The 21,398-nt window shown below is 43.5% G+C and overlaps 1 protein-coding gene across 1 annotated transcript in view; it reads left to right on the forward strand.

The window, feature by feature from the left end:
* Positions 1 to 21,398, forward strand: part of KCNIP3 (potassium voltage-gated channel interacting protein 3) — a 240,430-nt gene that overhangs the window by 31,315 nt on the left and 187,717 nt on the right. Inside the window, exon 2 of the mRNA XM_082253157.1 lies at positions 3,937 to 4,105. Within this exon, the coding sequence (XP_082109283.1) occupies positions 3,937 to 4,105 (169 nt within the window). The remainder of the gene's footprint in view (positions 1 to 3,936; positions 4,106 to 21,398) is intronic.

Below are 21,398 nucleotides of genomic sequence, written 5' to 3' on the forward strand. Positions count from 1 at the left end.
AGGGATAAAAAGCTTGTTCCTTATGAAAGCTGTTTCTCTCTACATGACTAGTGGAAAGGTAATGAGCAGTGACAGCAGGGAGGAGTTTGGCCTGGTTTTCCGATGCAGACATGAACTTTTTACACCTCACTGAGCAAACTGCAAGAAGGCTTCCTCCTCTTGCTATCATTTGATTCTGCCGTTTTTTCCTTTGCATCTCATATTACATTTTGTTTTTAATCAAACTGCTTGCCTAGATTGCCCTTTGTCTGGATTTTATATACAGGTATTTTAAAATTTCTCAGAACGATCTATAATAATGGTTATATGTTATAAAATAGACCCTTCATGTAAAAAAAATACTTTTTTAAACACACCCTGATGACAATCAGTCTTTTTAGAGAAGCTTCACACTTTTTCTTTGAGCCCCGGTTCACATTAGTGTGATCACGGAGATCGCATGTAATTCGGAGCGGACTGCTCCTAAATTACATGCGATCTCATGTGCGGTGCAAATTTCTTTGCAATTTCAAAACACTTTGTATGGCTGAATTAGCGCCGCATCCGCACTAAAATCGCACATGAGGCTTTTATTTATCCGCAGTTTTATCCACTAGTGCGATCCGATTTTGTGCGAACTTGCAGATCGCACTGCGATATGGGATCGCAACTGGGGGTGTCGTTAACTTTTAACTGACACCCCCTGCGTATCGCATATGGCAGTGTGAACTACCAGAGGTGCGGATGCGATGTGAGATCACGCTGCATATTCGCAGCGCTCCAGCATCGCACAAATGTGAACCGGCACTGAATCCTCGTTTTCTATCCTTCCTCTAAAACATTTTTCTCTGTGTGTCTGTACAAAATTACACTCAGCATTTAAAGTATAACTTCACTTAGCAAATAAAAAAAATAATATAGCACATACAATTGATATTATTATTATTATTATTATTATTATACAGAATTTATATAGCGCCAACAGTTTGCACAGAGCTTTACAATATGAGGGAAGACAATCCAGTTACAACACACATCAATACAGGAGGAATTAGAGGGCCCTGCTCGTTAGAGCTTACAATCTAGAACTATACAAGTCATATTGTAACTGAATGTTATTAAAAATTCCCTAAGGCCCCTTTCACACAAGCGGACCGTTCAGATCCGCCTGTCCGTTTTTCATGCGGATCTGAACAGATGCCCCATGCATCTCTATTGGGCATCGGATGTCAGCGGAGACATGTCCACTGACATCCGATCCAATCCAATCTGTCAAATCTGGACGGATGGAAACCCTATTTTCCACCCCTCCATCAGATCGGATGGGATCGGATGAGAACGAACATACGGTCCGTTCCTATCCGATTCCCCCATAGAGAACAGCAGGGACCTGACAGCTCTGTCTCCGAACACAGCGCGGAGACAGAGCAGCCATCCGCCTGCTCAACGGGGGATCGGCGGATCGATCCCCCGCTGAGAAAAACGGAGTCCACTGACGGACTCCCCTGTGTGAAAGGGGCCTTACCCTTTCAATCTGAAGCGCTGTAATTAAGTTGGCTTGAGAAAGCCAACTTACTGAAATCCTATTTAAACTTATTCTTCTTCTTCTTCTTCTTCTTATTTTTCTGGCCGCAAAATTTTTGGACACTAACTCCTCCTAGACCGTTCAAGCTACATACTCCAAACTCGGGTCAGACCTTCATACTGTTCTGACTCGGTGTGCTATATCTTTTCAGACTGGTTTGAGTTACGGTTTTCTTAAAAAATAATATTAAAAATCATAAAAATGCCCATAGACTTTCATTGACAGGATGTTCAGATGACCCAAGCTCCAAATCCCATTAGACTCAATCAACATGCTAGTAACTTTGATAATCAGGCTAGCGACATGGCTAGTCACTTGCTAATTATGCTAGCGACATGCTAGCAACATGCTAATCATGCTAGAAACATGCTAGTCACATGCTAATCATGCTAGCAACATGTTAGCCGCATGATAATCATGTTAGAAACATGCTAGAGAAATGCTAGTAACTTGCTAATTATGCTAGTGACATGCTAGATACCTTGCTAATCATGCTAAGTACATGCTAGTCACTTGCTAATCATGCTAATGATGGTAGTCACTTGCTTGTAATGCTAGCAATATATTTTAAACTTCTTAAACTTTTAAATCTTTTTAAACTTTTTAAACTTTTCACATTTTCAAACTTTTCAAACTTTTCAAACTTTCTAAACTTTCTAAACTTTTCAAAATTTCTGGTCAGGCTTTCTCAAGCCAACTTAAAGTTTGTCTTAACAAACTTTTTTTTCTAGTTCTATCTACAATACAATGCAATGTGGCAACCCGGAAACAGGCATAGCCTGTCTAAAGGTAGGCCAGTAAGAAGGGAGTTGCTGTAGCTAAGGCGGGAGATAACCAAGGAGTCAATAAGTTGTTTTGTGGTGTCGTTAGGTAAAAAGGAGCAAATTCTGAAATGTTAAGGCGATTAAGGCAACAAGATATTTCCAGTTATTGGATAAGGGGTCTAAGGAGAGGTCAGAGTCTATTATAATATACCTAGCACCCTTGCATGTGTAGAGGGATCAATAAGGGTGCTGTTGATTTCAATAGTACAGTCAAGAAAGGGGGATCTAGGAGGAGGAAATATTACAAGCTCATTTTTTAAACAGATTGAGTTTGAGGTAATGGTGTGACATCCATTCTGATATGTCGCTCAGTTTTGTTATACGTGAGGAGATCAAGTGGTGTGCTGTGGAGTAGAAAGATGGATCTTGGTGTCATTAGCATAGAAGTGGTATTGGAAGGCATGGGAGGTCATCAACTGGCCTAGAGAAGAGGTGTAGAGAGAGAATAGGAGGCGTCCAATGACAGAGAAAGAGGAATGAGGGAGATAGAGTTGTAGGTGACACTGACGGTGCACTGAGATAGGTAGGAGGAGAACCAGGAAAGAGCAGAGTCATGTAGGCCAAGGGAGTGGAGTTTATTAGGGAGTGGATGGCTGACTTTGTCAAAGGCAGCGTAAAGGTCCAAGAGTATATGTATGGAGCACTGGCCATTAGTTTTAGCAGGTAGTTAGTGAGTTTTATTTGGGCAGTTTTAATGGAATGTTGTGGGTGGAAGCCAGACTGTAGGGGGTCGATACATTTGTTATCAATGAGGTAGCAACCCATACTGCTGTGGGCAAGGTATTCAAGAAGCTTGAAGGCAAACAAGAGCAGAGAGATGGTTCCCACATTGTTCAAACAGGTGGGGTCCAGTGGGTTTTTTTGTTTTTTTTTTTGGAGTATGGGTAACTAGTGCATGTTTGAGAGGGGAGGGAAAGGTTACCGGTGTAAAAACAGAAATTAAAGATGTATTGGGAAAAAAAAAAAAATTAAAGATGTGGGTTAGAGAGTGTAGGATAGAGAAGGAAAGGGGCCACAGTAGTTGTGAGGGGACAGGTGGTGAGGTAGGCCTCAGAAAGAAATTTGACAACTTCCTCAGTGGTAACAGGGTTAAAGGAGGAAAGTATTGAGTGTGTAAGTGTGAAGAGTGTGAAAGCATTGAGTATTGAGTGACACTTGAGATCTCATTATTAATTGTATCAGTCTTGTTTTTGAAATGATTGGCAGTTCACTGGGCATTTAGTAAGTTAGTAGGTTGAGGCAGAGGGGGGAGAAGTAGAGAATTAACGCTAAAAAAGAGCTGATGAAAAATGGATAAAAGGGCTTTGATTAGAGTGGTTTATTAGTTTTGTTTAGCAATGTGGAGGCAGAAGAAAATTACTGGGACTTCCTACACAGGTAAGAACGCCTGTGCATCCCCGTGTGGGTAAATACTCTATGGTCTTGCATAGGCATATGGTATTGTACGCCTTTTGTGAATGAGGTCTAAATGACAGATTTATAAATATAAATGATATAATACCACTTGCAATCCCAGCTGACATGCAGTTTCTTTATGTCTTTGTGCAGCATGATGGCATTAAGGAGAATGATGGCAGTTTGCTTGGAGACCCTGGGCAAACTTCCCCTGAGAAGAAGGATGGAGTGAAGTGGCAGAAGCCACGTCTGACCCGCCGAACTCTGATGAAGTGCTGCCTGGTTAAGTGGATACTTTCCAGTACATCACCACAAGGTCCAGGTAATAAAAATGTACTAAAATTATATCTGATTTTAATGTACTGAAATTCTTTTGAATTTCTCACTTTTACAAATGTAGCCAGTTAGCTTTTCCTATTTTCAATCACTCAATGTCAAATCTAAATTTCATGATTTACATGCACATGTTAAAAATATAGAATATTCATTATATAAAGTTTCTCTCTATATGACCGTACTAATAGATGCATGGCCCATTGTTTGTATATTCAGTTGACATCATGTACTTCTTTTTATTTGAAAATATTGAATATACAGTATCTCACAAAAGTGAGTACACCCCTTGCATTTTTTGTAAATATTTTATTATATCTTTTCATGTGACAACACTGAAGAAATTACACTTTGCTAAAATGTAAAGTAGTGAGTGTACAGCTTGTATACCAGTGTACATTTTCTGTCCCCTTAAAATAATATAACACAACGCCATTAATGTCTTAATTTGCTGGCAACAAAAGGAAGTACACCCCTAAGTGAAAATGTTTAAATTGGGCCCAACTAGCCATTTTCCCTCCCCAGTGTCATGTGACTCATTAGTGTTACAAGGTTTCAGGTGTGAATGGGGAGCAAGTGTGTTAAATTTGGTGTTATCGCTCTCACTCTCTTACTGGTCACTGGAAGTTCAACATGGCACCTCATGGCAAAGAACTCTCTGAGGATCTTAAAAAAAAAGAATTGTTGCTCTACATAAAGATGGCCTAGGCTATAAGAAGGTTCCCAGGACCCTAAAAATGAGCTGCAGCACGGTGGCCAAGACCATACAGCAGTTTATCAGGACAGGTTCCCCTCAGAACAGACCTCACCATGGTTGACCAAAGAACTTGAGTGCACGTGCTCAGCGTCATATCCGGAGGATTCTAGGACAATATCCCCCCGGACAATATCCCCCCGGACAATATCCCCCCGGACAATATCCCCCAGACAATATCCCCCCAGACAATATCTCCCCAGACAATATCCCTCCTGGACAACATTCCCCCGGACAATATCCCTGCGGGACAACATCCCCCCTGGTCAACATCCTCCCGGACAATATCCCTGTGGGACAACATCCCCCAGACAATATCCCCCTAGACAATATCCCCCCTCTAACCCTAACCCAAACCCTATGTCCCGGGGAATATTGTCCGGGGGATGTTGTCCGGGGGGATATTGTCCAGGGGGATATTGTCCTGATACCATCCAGAGGCTGTCTTTGGAAAATAGACGTATGATGCATTGCTGCAGAGGTTGAAGGGGTGGGGATCAGCCTATCAGTTCTCAGACCATACGCTGCACACTGCATCAAATTGGTCTGCAAGGCTGCTGTCCCAAAAGGAAGCCTCTTCTAAAGATGATGCACAAGAAAGCCCACAAGCAGATTAAGGACATGGATTACTGGAAACCATGTCCTGTGGACTGCCTACAGTCAAGCATGGTGGTGGGAGTGTCATGGTCTGGGGCTGCATGAGTGCTACCGGCAATGGGGAGCTACAGTTCATTGAGGGAACCATAAATGCCAATATGTACTGTGACATACTGAAGCAAAGCATGATCCCTTCCCTTCGGAGACTGGGCCGCAGGGCAGTATTCCAACATGATAACAACCCCAAACACGCCTCCAAGATGACCACTGCCTTGCTAAAGAAGCTGAGGGTAAAGGTGATGGACTAGCCAAGCATGTCTCCAGACCTAAACCTATTGAGCATCTGTGGGGCATCTGTAAACAGAGGGTGGAGGAGTGCAAGGTCTCTAACATCCACCATCTCTGTGATGTTGTAATGGAGGAGTGAAAGAGGACTCCAGTGGCAACCTGTGATGCTCTGGTGAACTCCATGCCTAAGATGGTTAAGGCAGTGCTGGAAAATAATGGTGGCCACACAAATAATTGACACTTTGAGCCCAATTTGGACATTTTCCCTTAGGGGTGTACTCACTTATGTTGCCAGGGTTTAGACATTAATGGCTGTGTATTAAGTTATTTTGAGGATCAGAAAATTTACACTGTTATACAAGCTGTACAATCACTACTTTACATTGTAGCAAAGTGTCATTTCTTCAGTGTTGTCACATTAAAAGATAATAAAATATTTACAAAAATGTGAGGGGTGTACTCGATTTTGTGAGATACTGTATATATTTAAACAGAAAATATATCATATGCTTTTTTAACGCAAACATAAAGTATCTGTGGGCACTTCTACATTAATAACATTTTAAAAAAAAGTATATGGGGACTTACGCATAGAGAATTAATGGATCTAATGCTTAGTTTGAGGGATGCAGTATATATGTACAGTGTTCATTCAATTAGCATTTATGTCTAAAGGAGAACAATCTGTAATAACAATGCATCATGTGCTATTATCATCAATTTTATGCGCAAGCTGAGATGTACTAAGTGTGCATTATTCTTTGTTTTTATCATAAACATCATAAACATAAATACAAGCTTTGAGCTCATAGGGTCCAAAAGAAGACCCTATGAGCCCTAAGATGGTCAGTAAAGGCAACTCTTTTGAACTGTGTATATCACCCCATAGTATAACACAGGATGTGCATACATTCTTATAGATCCTAAAATAGTGGTAGGACCCCACAATAGCCACAAGGTGGAGCTTTCGTGACATGAATATTCTAAGGCTTATCTCAATAACACTAATATCTCTTGAAACTAAAAACATCTTTAATTGTCAGCTGTTCAGTATCTGTCCGTTAAACTTGACATTTATTCTTCAATATTGCCCAACTGTGCATAATAGAGCTGATATACCAAATGTCATTTCTACCATCTATTCCTAACCTTGGGTTTTTATAATCGATCACATTAAAAAGAAATGTTTGGAATATAAAGTGTAAAATAAAATAGTAGAGCTAAATGTCTCTTGGACTATGATGCAAAAATGTCAGTTAGGGTCTACTCCAGTGGTCTCCGAAATGTGGCCCGGGGGCCTGATGTGGCCCTTGCTTGACTTTATCTGGCCCTTGGAGCACTGTTCTCCCACTGATGTCAACAATAAAGGACTTTCTGTTGACACAAACAGTGGGATATTATTCCTCCCATTTACACTAACGATGGGGCATAATTCATCCACTGGCACTCCCAATGGAGCACTATTCTTCCCACTGACACCAATGATCGGGTCCGATTACTCCCACTAATACCAATGATAGGGGCCTATTACCCCCACTAATACCAATGATGGGGCCTTATTACTCCCACTAATACCAATGATGGGGTCCTATTACCCCCACTAATACCAATGATGGGGTCCTATTACCCCCACTAATACTAATGATGGGGCCTTATTACTCCCACTAATACCAATGATGGGGTCCTATTACCCCCACTAATACTAATGATGGGGCCTTATTACTCCCACTAATACCAATGATGGGGCCTTATTACTCCCACTAATACCAATGATGGGGCCTTATTACTCCCACTAATACCAATGATGGGGTCCTATTACCCCCACTAATACCAATGATGGGGTCCTATTACCCCCACTAATACTAATGATGGGGCCTTATTACTCCCACTAATACCAATGATGGGGCCTTATTACTCCCACTAATACCAATGATGGGGTCCTATTACCCCCACTAATACCAATGAAGGGTCCCTATTACCCCCCACTAATACCAATGATGGGGTCCGATTACTCCCACTAATACCAATGATGGGGTCCGATTACTCCCACTAATACCAATGATGGGGTCCGATTACTCCCACTAATACCAATGATGGGGTCCGATTACTCCCACTAATACCAATGATGGGGTCCGATTACTCCCACTAATACCAATGATGGGGTCCGATTACTCCCACTAATACCAATGATGGGGGTCCTATTACCCCCACTAATACCAATGATGGGGCCCTATTACCCCCACTAATACCAATGATGGGGTCCGATTACTCCCACTAATACCAATGATAGGGGCCTATTACCCCCACTAATACCAATGATGGGGTCCTATTACCCCCACTAATACTAATGATGGGGCCTTATTACTCCCACTAATACCAATGATGGGGTCCTATTACCCCCACTAATACCAATGATGGGGTCCTATTACCCCCACTAATACTAATGATGGGGCCTTATTACTCCCACTAATACCAATGATGGGGCCTTATTACTCCCACTAATACCAATGATGGGGTCCTATTACCCCCACTAATACCAATGAAGGGTCCCTATTACCCCCCACTAATACCAATGATGGGGTCCGATTACTCCCACTAATACCAATGATGGGGTCCGATTACTCCCACTAATACCAATGATGGGGTCTGATTACTCCCACTAATACCAATGATGGGGTCCGATTACTCCCACTAATACCAATGATGGGGTCCGATTACTCCCACTAATACCAATGATGGGGTCCGATTACTCCCACTAATACCAATGATGGGGGTCCTATTACCCCCACTAATACCAATGATGGGGCCCTATTACTCCCACTAATACCAATGATGGGGTCCGATTACTCCCACTAATACCAATGATGGGGTTCTATTACCCCCACTAATACCAATGATGGGGCCCTATTACTCCCACTAATACCAATGATGGGGTCCTATTACCCCCACTAATACCAATGATGGGGCCCTATTACACCCACTAATACCAATGATGGGGCCCTAATACTCCCACTAATACCAATGATGGGGCCCTAATTCTCCCACTAATACCAATGATGGGGCCCTATTACTCCCACTAATACCAATGATGGGGCCCTATTACTCCCACTTATACCAATGATGGGGTCCTATTACCCCCACTAATACCAATGATGGGGTCCTATTACTCCCACTAATACCAATGATGGGGCCTTAATACTCCCACTAATACCAATGATGGGGCCCTATTACTCCCACTAATACCAATGATGGGGCCCTATTGCTCCCACTAATACCAATGATGGGGCCCTATTACACCCACTAATACCAATGATGGGGCCCTATTACTCCCACTAATACCAATGATGGGACCCTATTACACCCACTAATAACAATGATGGGGCCCTATAACTCCCACTAATACCAATGATGGGACCCTATTACACCCACTAATAACAATGATGGGGCACTATTTCTCCCACTAATACCAATGATGGGACCCTATTACACCCACTAATACCAATGATGGGGCAATATAACTCCCACTAATACCAATGATGGGACCCTATTACACCCACTAATAACAATGATGGGGCACTATTTCTCCCACTAATACCAATGATGGGACCCTATTACTCCCACTAATACCAATGATGGGGCCCTATTACACCCACTAATAACAATGATGGGGCCCTATAACTCCCACTAATACCAATGATGGGGCCCTATTACACCCACTAATAACAATGATGGGGCAATATTCTTTATAATACTGACCATAGGGCGTCATGTTTTTTATTTTATTTTACTACCACTGGCCACCATGCCTGAGGCATTTTCTACTCCCTCTGAGACTAGGGTAATCATTACTCCAACAGTTTGCCCCCCCCCCCCCCCCTAAAGCCTAAGGCTACATTCACACCTGAGCGTAGCGTTTTTCGCGCGTTTTTTACCGCGATTTTACCGCGATTTTTGCAGCGTTTTTTACCGCGATTTTACCGCGATTTTTACCGCGATTTTTGTGCAGGCGTTTTTAGATTGAATAGAGATCAATGGAAAACGCCTGTAATCTGCCCAAAAAGAAGCTCATGTACTTTTTTGAGCGTTGGGCGTTTTGTATACAGCGTCAAAACGCTCAGATGTGAACAGGGGCCATTGAAATGAATAGGATTTGTCTTGTTGGGCGTTTTGAGAGCTGATCCTAGAGCAGAAAAACGCCCCAAAAACGCCCCAAAACGCCTACATGTGAACGGAGCCTAAAGGACAATAAACTGGCCCTTTGTTTAGGAAGTTTGGAGACCCCTGGTCTACTCAAAAATAGTAACACAAAAACATAAAACAATACAGCAGGTTTGTAAACATGATTTCTTCTTCTATATGCTAAACATACATTATTGATGCACAATTAGGTTAAAGAGGAAGGAAGGAAACCCATATAACGCCTTGAATCAGATGCGGGGTGGGCCTCTAGGACCATGGGAACAGTATGTCTTCTAACCACTAATTTGCCACTAATTATAACCAAGTCCAATAGCAATTATTTTATATTTAGAAACTCCAACACTTAAAGCTGAACTCCAACTGAAACATTTTTTTTGTTTGAATAAAGCAGAGAATGGTTAGAACCTCTGTCAGGTTTGTATTGCTGTCTGGAGTAGGGAGGATTTTACTATAAGGAAGCTTTACTCTCATTTGCCTCCAGACCAGAAAATGTTAGAAAATCTCTGCATCTGGGATGCAGACAAAACAAAAGCACATTTTTGGTGGAATGCGGAAGGGTTAGACCTTCTGACAGTGTTTTCATTGCCATCCGTGCCCTCCTGTCCTGGTGACAACCGATCCCCCGATTTCTTGTACAGGCACTATAGGGACAGGAGATAAGGGGAAAATCTTTCTGCAGATGGAGACACAAAAATATAAACAAGACACCTATTATACAGCAAAAAAAAAAACTAACATTTGTATGTAGGTAAAGTGGTTGGAAACCTCAGACATGAAATATGAACAAAGCATAACCCTCTATAGTGTGTACTTGTCACGCACAGGTATCAAGCTGGCGGCCCTCCAGCTGTTGCGGAACTACAAGTCCCATGAGGCACTGTAAAGCTGACAGTTCCAAGCATGACTCCCACAGGTAGAGACATAACGGGACTTGTAGTCCTGCAACAGCTGGAGGGCCGCCAGTTTGACACCCCTGATTTTTCTCTCTGTTGCCTCATTCCTCTGCTATCAGCGTGACTCACATTTTGAAAAGTTTATACGTTTTCCTGACGCCAAAAGGAAAAAAAAGTGACAGGGGAGAGAGCTCCAGTACACCGCCTGTGATTGAAAGCCTCAGCTCTGTTCCTGTGTTAATGGAGGGGGGGGGGGTTCTCTTGCCCAACTGTCTACGGCTAACAGACAATAAATAAGAATGCAGCTAGTGAAGTCAGAGAAATGCCAGATCTTCTAAACTACAATCTGTTCTGCTTAGAGAATTGGCTTAACAGCCTGGCAACTACCATTTTCAAATTCAGTTCAGCAATGGAAGCCTATGTATTTTCCCCGTGCAGGTTTCCTTTAATATATATTACAGGTTTTAGTAGATTTAAGAGAAACAGATATGCAAATATTACTATATAATAATAAGCCGAAACCAAAGAACCTCCAAATAAATCTGTTTTCAGTGTGATGTTATATTTCTTCATTGGCAGCAGGTGGCGCCATGGGATGTGTTGGTTAGTTCAAGGCTCTGTCGCAAAAAGTCTGCTAAGATTTTCGAATAGTGTTGTGCAAGCACAGGCCTCTAAAAACAAAAACCTGCGTAATGCTAAGTGACTCTACCTGTCCCTAGTACTTTAACCACTTAAGCCCCGGAGGATTTTCCTGCTAAACGACCAGGGGGTATTTTGCGATTCGGCACTGCGTGACTTTAACGGACAATTGCACGGTCGTGCGACGCTGTACCTAAACTAATTTGACGTCCTTTTTTTCCCACATACAGAGCTTTCTTTTGGTGGTATTTGATCACCTGTGCGATTTTTACTTTTTGCGCTATAAACAAAAAAAGAGCGTAAATTTTGCAAAAATAACAATATTTTTCACATTTTTTTATATGAAATTCCCCCCAAAAAAAATGAAAAAATCCAAAATTTTTTAACATTTTCGGCCAATTTGTTTTATGCTACATATGTTTGGTAAAAAAAATCGCAAAAAGCGTATTTTGATTGGTTTGCGCAAAAGTTATCGCGTTTACTAACAAAGGGAAAGATTTTTGTCATTTTTGTTGTTTTTTTTTTAACGCGTAATGGCGGCGATCTGCGATTTTTTTTGCGGTACTGCGACATTGCGGCGGACAGATCGGACCCTTGACTGATATTTTTGACACTTTTGGGGTTACCAGTGACATTTCTACAGTAATCAGTGCTATACATATGCACTGTTACTGTAAAAATACACTGGTAGTGAAGGGGTTAACTTTATTTGGGAGGGAGGGGCTGTGTGTATCCCTAGGGGCGTGCTTTCTACTGTGATTGGCTGTGGCTTGAGCTGTAAGGACACTGATCAACGGATCTACATACTAGACCCGAGTGATCAGTGTCTTTACAGCGAGGAGAATGACAGGTGGCTTGTTTACACAAGCTGCCTGACATTCTCCCTCTCCCCCGCCGATCGCCGAGTGACCGGCGGACATCGGGTCCACTGGTCACACGCACGGGGGGGTCCGTGACCGCGCGGGAGCGCGCCTCCGCGGGCGCGCGCTCGCTCCCCAGAGCCTCACAGGCGAGCGACGTAGACCTACGTCGCTCTGCCTGTGAGGGGCTGACTGCCGCAGTAAATATACTGTGAGCAGTCGGCAAGCGGTTAAAGCAGTATTAAACCCAAACGAAAATGTAGCCGGGAGTGGACAACCATTGTCTGACACTGCAGACTTATTCTCTGCTCTCTCAGACTGTCTGTATGCTCCCCTAGTGTTTGTCTCTGATTTCATGCATCATACTCCTGAGACTGGAAGAAAAGCATTGTGGTAACTGTAGTCTTCTAAAAGGATATTACTGCACTGCTGAACTGTTTATGAACTACACCTCCCAGCAGGTCATTCACTCCAGGGGAGTGCGATTTTTTGATCACGCGCTACAAACAAAAAAAGAGCGTAAATTTTGCAAAAATAGCAATATTTTTCCCTTTTTTTTATATGAAATTCCCCCCAAAAAAATGTAAAATTCAACATTTTTTAACATTTTCGGCCAATTTGTTTTATGCTACCTATGTTTGGTAAAAAAAATCGCAAAAAGCGTATTTTGATTGGTTTGCGCAAAAGTTATTGCGTTTACTAACAAAGGGAAAGATTTTTGTCATTTTTGTTGTTTTTTTTTTTTAACGCGTAATGGCGGCGATCTGCGATTTTTTTTGCGGTACTGCGACATTGCGGCGGACAGATTGGATCCTTGACTGACATTTTTGACACTTTTGGGGTTACCAGTGACATTTCTACAGTAATCAGTGCTATACATATGCACTGTTACTGTAAAAATACACTGGTAGTGAAGGGGTTAACTTTATTTGAGAGGGAGGGGCTGTGTGTGTCCCTAGGGGCGTGATTCTTACTGTGATTGGCTGTGGCTTCAACTGTATGCAGAGTGATCAACGGATCTACATAGTAGATCCATATGATCATCTCTCATACAGAGGGGAGAATGACAGGCAGCTTGTTTACACAAGCTGCCTGACTTTCTCCCTCTCTCCCGCCGATCACAGAATGGCCGGCGGACATCGGGTCCGCCGGTCACACGCGCGGTGGGGTCCGTGACCACGCGGGAGCGGGAGCGCGCCTCCAGCGGCGCGCGCTTGCTCCCTAGACCCTCACAAGCTAGTGACGTAGCCCTACGTCACTTTGCCTGTGAGGGGCTGACCGCCGACGTAGATAGTCGTGCGGCGGTCGGCAAGTGGTTAAGATATATGATTGGATTACACCAGTGGGGACATGTGATAACATTCCTACTTGAACATAAGGTTTAATATTGGGTGTAGGTGAGCCATTTTCTAACCTTAAGGCTCCGTTCGCATATTGGGGTCTCGGACCACGATTCTGCCCGCGCTCCCAAATCATTGCAAATCGCAGGGCGCCCATGTGATTCCCGTGACTTGCAATGGCACCACAAACGCGGCACGATTTTGCCATGATTTTTACCCGAAGAATCGCAGTAAAATCACGCAAACACTCTCAGGACGCCTGTCGCCCAAAATAAGTTCTTGTACTTTTTTTTTTGAGCAACAGGCCTCCCGCGATTTGTCGGGCGGCAAAATCGTGCCCCTATTGGGGTGCCATTGCAAGCCACGGGAATCTTATGGGTGTCCCGTGATTTGCAATGATTTGGGATCGCAGGCAGAATCGCCCAGATTCTGCCCGCAATCCGAGACGCCAGAATGTGAACGGAGCCTAAAACAGGTCCACTAATTTCTGTCTGTATTTAAAATAGACATAAAACATGTAACTGAAAAGCTACAAAAGCAGTAAGCATATTTATAAAATGAGAGTATTTATGTTTATGTGATATTCATGAAAGGATATTGGAAGAATAATGAACTTTAAAGGCACATACTATAAAAATAAACTATTAACATTAAAATGGTTTCTTCAAGATACAAAAAAACGGCAAACAGTACAAATTGGTTTGCTGTTTTTTGTATTTTGAAGAAACCATTTTAATGTTGATTAATAAATTGTTTATTTTTATAGTATGTGCAGTTAAAGTCCATTATTGTTCCAATATCCTTTCAAATATAATCCAGGATGTGGCATATGATACATAGAGGTGCCTTAAAGCCACCACAGGGCACCATATTCATTTACATATGTGCTAATAATGCCCATAACAGCTAGGCCCATGCAGAAGTCTTCAAATTAAAAAGCCAGAATATAGCTATTCCTTCTCTGCTGCATGTCTGAACCTGAAAAAAGGCCCCATTACACAATGCATTACTAGTTTATCCTAAGCCAGCCTGCTGCAACCTTTTTACTCCTGAGGAAACCTTGACATCATTTTCAGTTCTCAAGCAACCCCCGCTAAAACAATGTCATTGGGGGGACAGTGGGAAAAATACCCCCCTTACAGTGGTGGTCAGAATGCCACCCTTAAAGCGGTAGTAAGCTGCCTCTAAAATAAAAATAGTGTGCACCCTGCAGGGTTAAGTCATAATGTACTTGTATGCAGCGTTGTATGAATGGCCAGGGCCGCAGTGACGTCGCTCCCATGCATGTGCGCAGGAGCTCTCCGCTCCAGCACAGAGTTCTGAAGGGGTGGCATGTATGTCCCTATGTAAAATTCCTAGACTGTGCTACCCAATACATGCCACTAAACAATGTAAATATGGAGAAGTGAAAGGGAAAGCTCAGCTTCACAGTGCATCACCTGCACAAGCTGTTCATAGCACTTCATGTGACACAATTGAACTGAATAAGAGTGATGCTGACAGGAGCAAAGAAAATTGGTTTAGTGGACCACACAATAGGTTTATTTCATAAAGCTTTAATGCTGGCCATAAGCTAATAAAAAAAAATAAAAGAATTAAAAATCTTTAGTCACATCACTTACCTGTAAGGAAGTACAGTATGTCCCACTTTGTCAAGAGAGCTGGATCCTGGAGAAATCTTCACTGCAGGGATGCCTGTCTTCTTCCTTTCTCTGAACTTCTGGCGCTGCAATGATTACCAGCTTTGGGTCTTCAGTAGGCTTACCAGACGTCCCCGGGCTGAGGTCACTGTCCCCGAAGCAAGTCTGTCCCCAATTTTGTCCTTGGAGTCAGGGTGAGATTAACCACTTCAATACAGGGCCCTTTCACCCCCTTCCTGCCCAGGCCAATTTTCAGCTTTCAGCGCTGTCACACTTTGAATGACAATTGCGCGGTCATGCTACACTGTACCCATATGAAATTTTTTTTCTTATTTTCTGTCAGTAAATTTTGAAAATAAGAAATGTTTTTCCTTCACTGATGTGCGCTGATGAGGCGGCACTGATGGGCACTGATAGGCTGCACTGATGAGGTGGCACTTATAGGCACTGATGAGGTGGCATGTATGGGCACTGATGAGGTGCCACTGATGAGGAGGTACTAATATGCCGTACTGATGGGCACTGATGGGCACTGAGAGGCGGCACTGATGGGCAGCACTGATGGACACTGGCGGGCAGCACAGATGAGAAGGCAGCAATATGGGCACTGACTGGTAGCAGTATAGGCACTGTGGGCACTGATGGTGGGCACTGATTGTGGGCACTGTTTTTTAACTTTTCTGTAATCAGGGCACTGATGATCAGTGCCCTGATTAACTGCCCTGCACTCCCCTTTGAGGAGGAGCCGCTGATCGGCTCTCCTCGCCACACTCTGACAGTGTAAGGCAAGGAGAGCCGATAAACGGCACTTCCTCATTTACATGTGACCGGCTGTGGTTGCACACAGCCGATCACATGGGTAAAGAGCCATATCATTGTCTCTTTTCCAAAACCGGGGTCACGGCGTGTCTTAGCAACATGGCGCAGCCATGATCACCGCACTGCACGCTCCCTGCGGACACGCGAGAGAGGCCGTTCTGGGGTGCCGTCATATGACGTCGTCCCAGAACGAGAGCCGCACTGCTCCGCCGTCATTTGACGGTAGGCAGGCGGTAAGTAGTTAACATACAAAGGGCGTCCCATGCTGACTGGGAGACAGCCTGGTGGCTCAGGTGCCAACGCCCCCCCACTGGACGAGCTCACTGCCACTCTTGCTGCTGTTCAGTGGAGGAGAGGCAGAGCCGCCATAAATTCACTGTGAAGAGGGCTGAGACGGGAGGTGAGCAGATGGGGAGGTCTGTTTGTACACAAGTAGGGAGAGGAGGGGGGCACATGTCAGAGCTGATGTAGCTGCATGGAGAGATAGAGAGTTTAGCTGTTGTGGGGGAAGGGCTAAGAGGTGGCTGCAGAGATAATCTGTGAGAGAAGGGTGCAGAGGTGAGCTATGGATGTGGAGTAGAAGTGTCCTCTGTGCATAGCAAACCTCTGAACCCTGCACTCTATGACTAACACCCTCCTGTTTATTATGTAGACCTGTGCCCAGCGCTCTGTGTATTATGTAGTCCTGTGCCCAGCACTCTGTGTATTGTGTAGTCCTGTGCCCAGCGCTCTGTGTATTATGTAGTCTTGTGCCCAGCACTCTGTGTATTATGCAGTCCTGAACCCAGCGCTCTGTGTATTATGCAGTCCCATGCTCAGCACTCTGTGTATTATGTAGTCTTGTGCCCAGCGCTCTGTGTATTATGCAGTCCTGAACCCAGCACTCTGTGTAGTTTGCAGTCCTGAACCCAGCACTCTGTGTATTATGTAGTCCTGTGCCCAGCACTCTGTGTATTATGTAGTCCTGTGCCCAGCGCTCTGTGTAGTATGCAGTCCTGAACCCAGCGCTCTGTGTATTATGCAGTCCTGTGCCATTTGCCAATAAAAAAAGATATATATGTCCCCGGATTTCATTGTAAAAATCCAGTCACCTTAGTCTTCAGGCAGAACAACAGTACAAATGGTCTCACAGGGACTCCCCTCTCCTTCCTCCTCCTCCCCCATTGAGAAAAGTTCTTTGTGTAATAACATTGCCGTAACACAATCTGTGAATGGGGGGGAGGGGTCTGAACAGCCACAGAAGGCAGAAGGGGGCGTGTCCTTGTCACACCATTTGTACTGCTGTTCTGCCTGAAGACCATTGCAATACTAAAATTTCAGAGAAAGGAAGAGGACAGTCATCCTTGCAGTGAAGATTTCTCCAGGATCCAGCTGACTGCACGTCAAAAGAGAAGAAAAAAAAAAGAATCCTTATCCTGTACATCTAAGAAGATTCTCGGTTATCCCTAATAGATGGCTGTGCTACTTGTGTGGATATATGGTACGTGGTAGCATGTTCCTGAACTCAAGAAATGGTTTGGATATGCTACAAAACATCCTCAACTTAAAGAACAAGTCCAGATGAATGTGACTAATTACTACTAGCAGTCATTATCCTGGTGTGTGAGTTTTGTGAATGAAAGGGTAATTCCATTTTCGTGGGGAAAAAATAGCAAATAAAGAAAAAACAATATAGCATATACAATTGCGATAAAAGTCATATTGTAATTGAATGTTATAAAAAATTACCTTTCCTTTTCAATCTGCGGCACTGTAATTTTCTGAAAATACAATATGGCCACCTGGAGGCGCTCTGTGCACAGAACATCCCCCAGAAACATAATTTCCTGCTTGTGTGATTGGCTCACAGATTTTCTCAGAAGTCTGCCTAAGATACAAGTCAGATTTCTGGCATCCCCTGCAACAAGGGATGCAGGCCCAGCATCTTTCCTCATTGATGCCCTGCAGGTGCACAGCTGATTATTTACAGTATATGAATTATAATATATTATAATTATAATAATTATATTAATTATGAAACCACTCATATTAGATGCATTTTCCACATGGGCACAGAGAAATACACAAGAGGATTTCTTCAGAATAACCTAAGGTAGGAATCTGCAACAAAGTTTGTTAATCCTTGCAATGTACATAGATCACCCAGAGGGGAAAGTTTTTTTTCTCAATAAAAGTGGAGTTACTCTTTAAACAATATAAAACTAATAATAATAATAAAAAAATATAAAACCTTACAATTACACCGCACTCACATGTATATGTGCCTAAGGACTTATGGTTAAGATGGCTGCAGCTGCCCCAAGACCTGAAGCTGGCTTTCGCTCCAGGGATGGGATGTAATGTAACAGGAGCACTGCCTCAACTAGTTTCGTCTGTAATTGGATGTCTTCAGGACGCCTTGTACGAAGAAACACATCGGCCAGAGTTGCTTCTGTGACATCATCACGCCAGGGCTGTTCGGATGACACCACAGCCGAGGCTTCACATAGTTGTCTGCTAAATGCATTTTTATATCAGAACTCATGTAAGTGCAATATTTGTTAAATAAATGGATTTTACAAAAATAGTTGCGCTATGAGGTCATATATGAGTGTCAGAGTTTAAAGCGGAGTTCCACCCTGGGAATACTTTTTTTAATAAAAATACCTCCGGGGCTAGTGCATTCCACATTGGCTAGCCTCTGATCTGTCCCGGGTTGCACTTACCTTTTAGAAGAAATACTTACCTTGAAAAAGCATTGTCCAGCGCTGCCATCTCAGGTGTGGGCAGCTTGAAGCCAGCGCGATCCTCTTCTGTGTCCTCTTCCATCTTCTTCGGTCCCACGATGCACTGCACCGGCCCCGCCGTCACTTCCAGTGCGGCAGCGTCATCCCTGCACAGCTTCTGGGCATGCCCAGAAGCTGTTTAGCAAGGTATGATGCCGCCTGCACCGGAACTAACGTCGGGGCCGGTGCAGGCGCATTGATTCCTGGGAGCGATGACGTTCAGCTCCCAGGAATCATTGCAAGCCAGGAAGTGACGAATCGCCGTGGCCGCCGAGGGGAGGAAGAGGAAGTAAGGTAAGTATATTTTCTTCTAAACCAGGTAAGTAAAAAAAAAAAAAATTGCGATTATCCATTTGTTTTTCAGGTGACCCAGAGCGAGAAGATGGAGGTAAGTTTAATTTTAGGGTGGAACTCCGCTTTAAGTTGCAAGTGCTGACAGAGGTTAAGCAGATGCTGGAGACTGGGCTGTCTATTTGAACTGCAGGGGTCATAGATCTGAGCAGCAATCCGTGGCCGAGAGCACTGGCTCTTTGGACATAAACTAGCACATATAATCTGTATAATTTGAGATCAGTGCCTTCCAGTAAGAGGCCACATTACCACGCGGGCACTTTGAGCATGATTGCATTTTTGTCATTGAGAGCACTGAGCACCTTATGTTGCACTGTTTACAGACTTTCTCAGGAATTAAGCTTTTTTCTTTTCTTTTCTTTATTATTATTAACCACTTAAGCCCTGGAAGATTTTACCCCCTTCCTGACCAGGGGTTTTTTTGTTATTTTTTACTGCGTGACTTTAACGGACAATTGCGCGGTCGTGCGATGCTGTACCTAAACGAATTTCACATCCTTTTTTTCCCACAAACAGAGCTTTCTTTTGGTGGTATTTGATCACCTGTGCGATTTTTTGATCATGCGCTATAAACAAAAAAAGAGCGTACATTTTGCAAAAATAACAATATTTTTCACTTTTTTTTATATGAAATTCCCACAAAAAAAATGTAAAAATCAAAATTTTTTAACATTTTCGGCCAATTTGTTTTATGCTACATATGTTTGGTTAAAAAAAATCGCAAAAAGCGTATTTTGATTGGTTTGCGCAAAGGTTATCGCGTTTACTAACAAAGGGAACGTTTTTTGTCATTTTTGGTGGGTTTTTTTTAACGAGTAATGGCGGCGATCTGCGGTACTGCGACATTGCGGCGGACAGATCGGACCCTTGACTGACATTTTTGACACTTTTGGGGGTACCAGTGACATTACTGCAGTAATCAGTGCTATACATATGCACTGTTACTGTAAAAATGACACTGGCAGGGAAGGGGTTAACTGTATTGGAGAGGGAGGGGTTAAGTGTGTCCTAGGGGCGTGTTTCTAACTGTGATGGGACATGTCTCCTATTGTAAAAACAGAGATCAACGGTTCTACATAGTAGAACCGTCTGATCTCCATTTTTACACAGGGGAGAATGACAGGCGGCTTGTTTACATAAACCGCCCGCCTTTCTTCCGCTCTACCGACGATCGTAGTGTGACCGGCGGACATCGGGTCCGCCGGTCACACGCCCGGACTCCTCTGTGAACGAGCCGAGGCTCTTGAGCCGCTATTGGCTCAAAACCCGGTGACAGGCTAGCGACGTAGATCTACATCACTCTGCCTGGCCGGGGCTGACTGCCGCAGTAAATATACTGTGCGCAGTCGGCAAGCGGTTAATAAACAGGATTTATATAGCACCAACAGTTTGCGCAGCGCTTTACAATGTTAGGGCAGACATTACAGTTACAATACAATTCAATACAGGAGGAATCAGAGGGCCTTGCTCGTCGGAGCTTACAATCTAAGAGGGAGGGTCAAGTGATACAAAAGGTAATAACTGTGGGGGATGAGCTAATGAAGAAAATAAAAGTACAGTTGTTAGGTGGAGTCAAAATAGGCTTCGCTGGACAGCAAAGTTTTCAGGGATCGCCTAAAAGTGGATACATTTTTCCTATGTCTATTTTTGGGATGAGGTACCTTTACCAACATTTTTCTAGAATCTGAACATTTTCAATTGTTTCTAAAAGTGGATAGAGTTGAAGATAGTCGGTTAGACTGGGGTAGAGAATTCCAAAGGATGGGAGAGGCCCGGCAGAAGTCCTGGAGGCGAGTATGGGAGGAGGTGAGGAGGGAGCTAGAGAGCAGGAGGTCTTTGGAGGAACGGAGAGGACAATTTGGTTGGTATTTTGAGACTAGGCTAGTGATTTAGCCGAGTTGAGGATAGCTTTGTAAGTTATTGTTAGTATTTTGAATTTAATTTGTTAGGTGAGTGGGAGCCAATGGAGGGATTGGCAGAGAGGGGTAGCAGACACTGAGTGGTTTGTAAGGTGGATGAGTCTGGCATCAGCATTCATGATGGACTGAAGGGGAGATAGCCTATTTAAAGGTAAGCCACTGAGAAGGGAGTTACGGTAGTCAAGGTGAGAGATAACCAGGGAGTGAATCAGGAGCT

Source organism: Pelophylax lessonae (assembly GCF_965119305.1).
Source record: "Pelophylax lessonae genome assembly, chromosome: 4".
In the NCBI taxonomy this organism is placed as follows: Eukaryota; Metazoa; Chordata; class Amphibia; order Anura; family Ranidae; genus Pelophylax; species Pelophylax lessonae.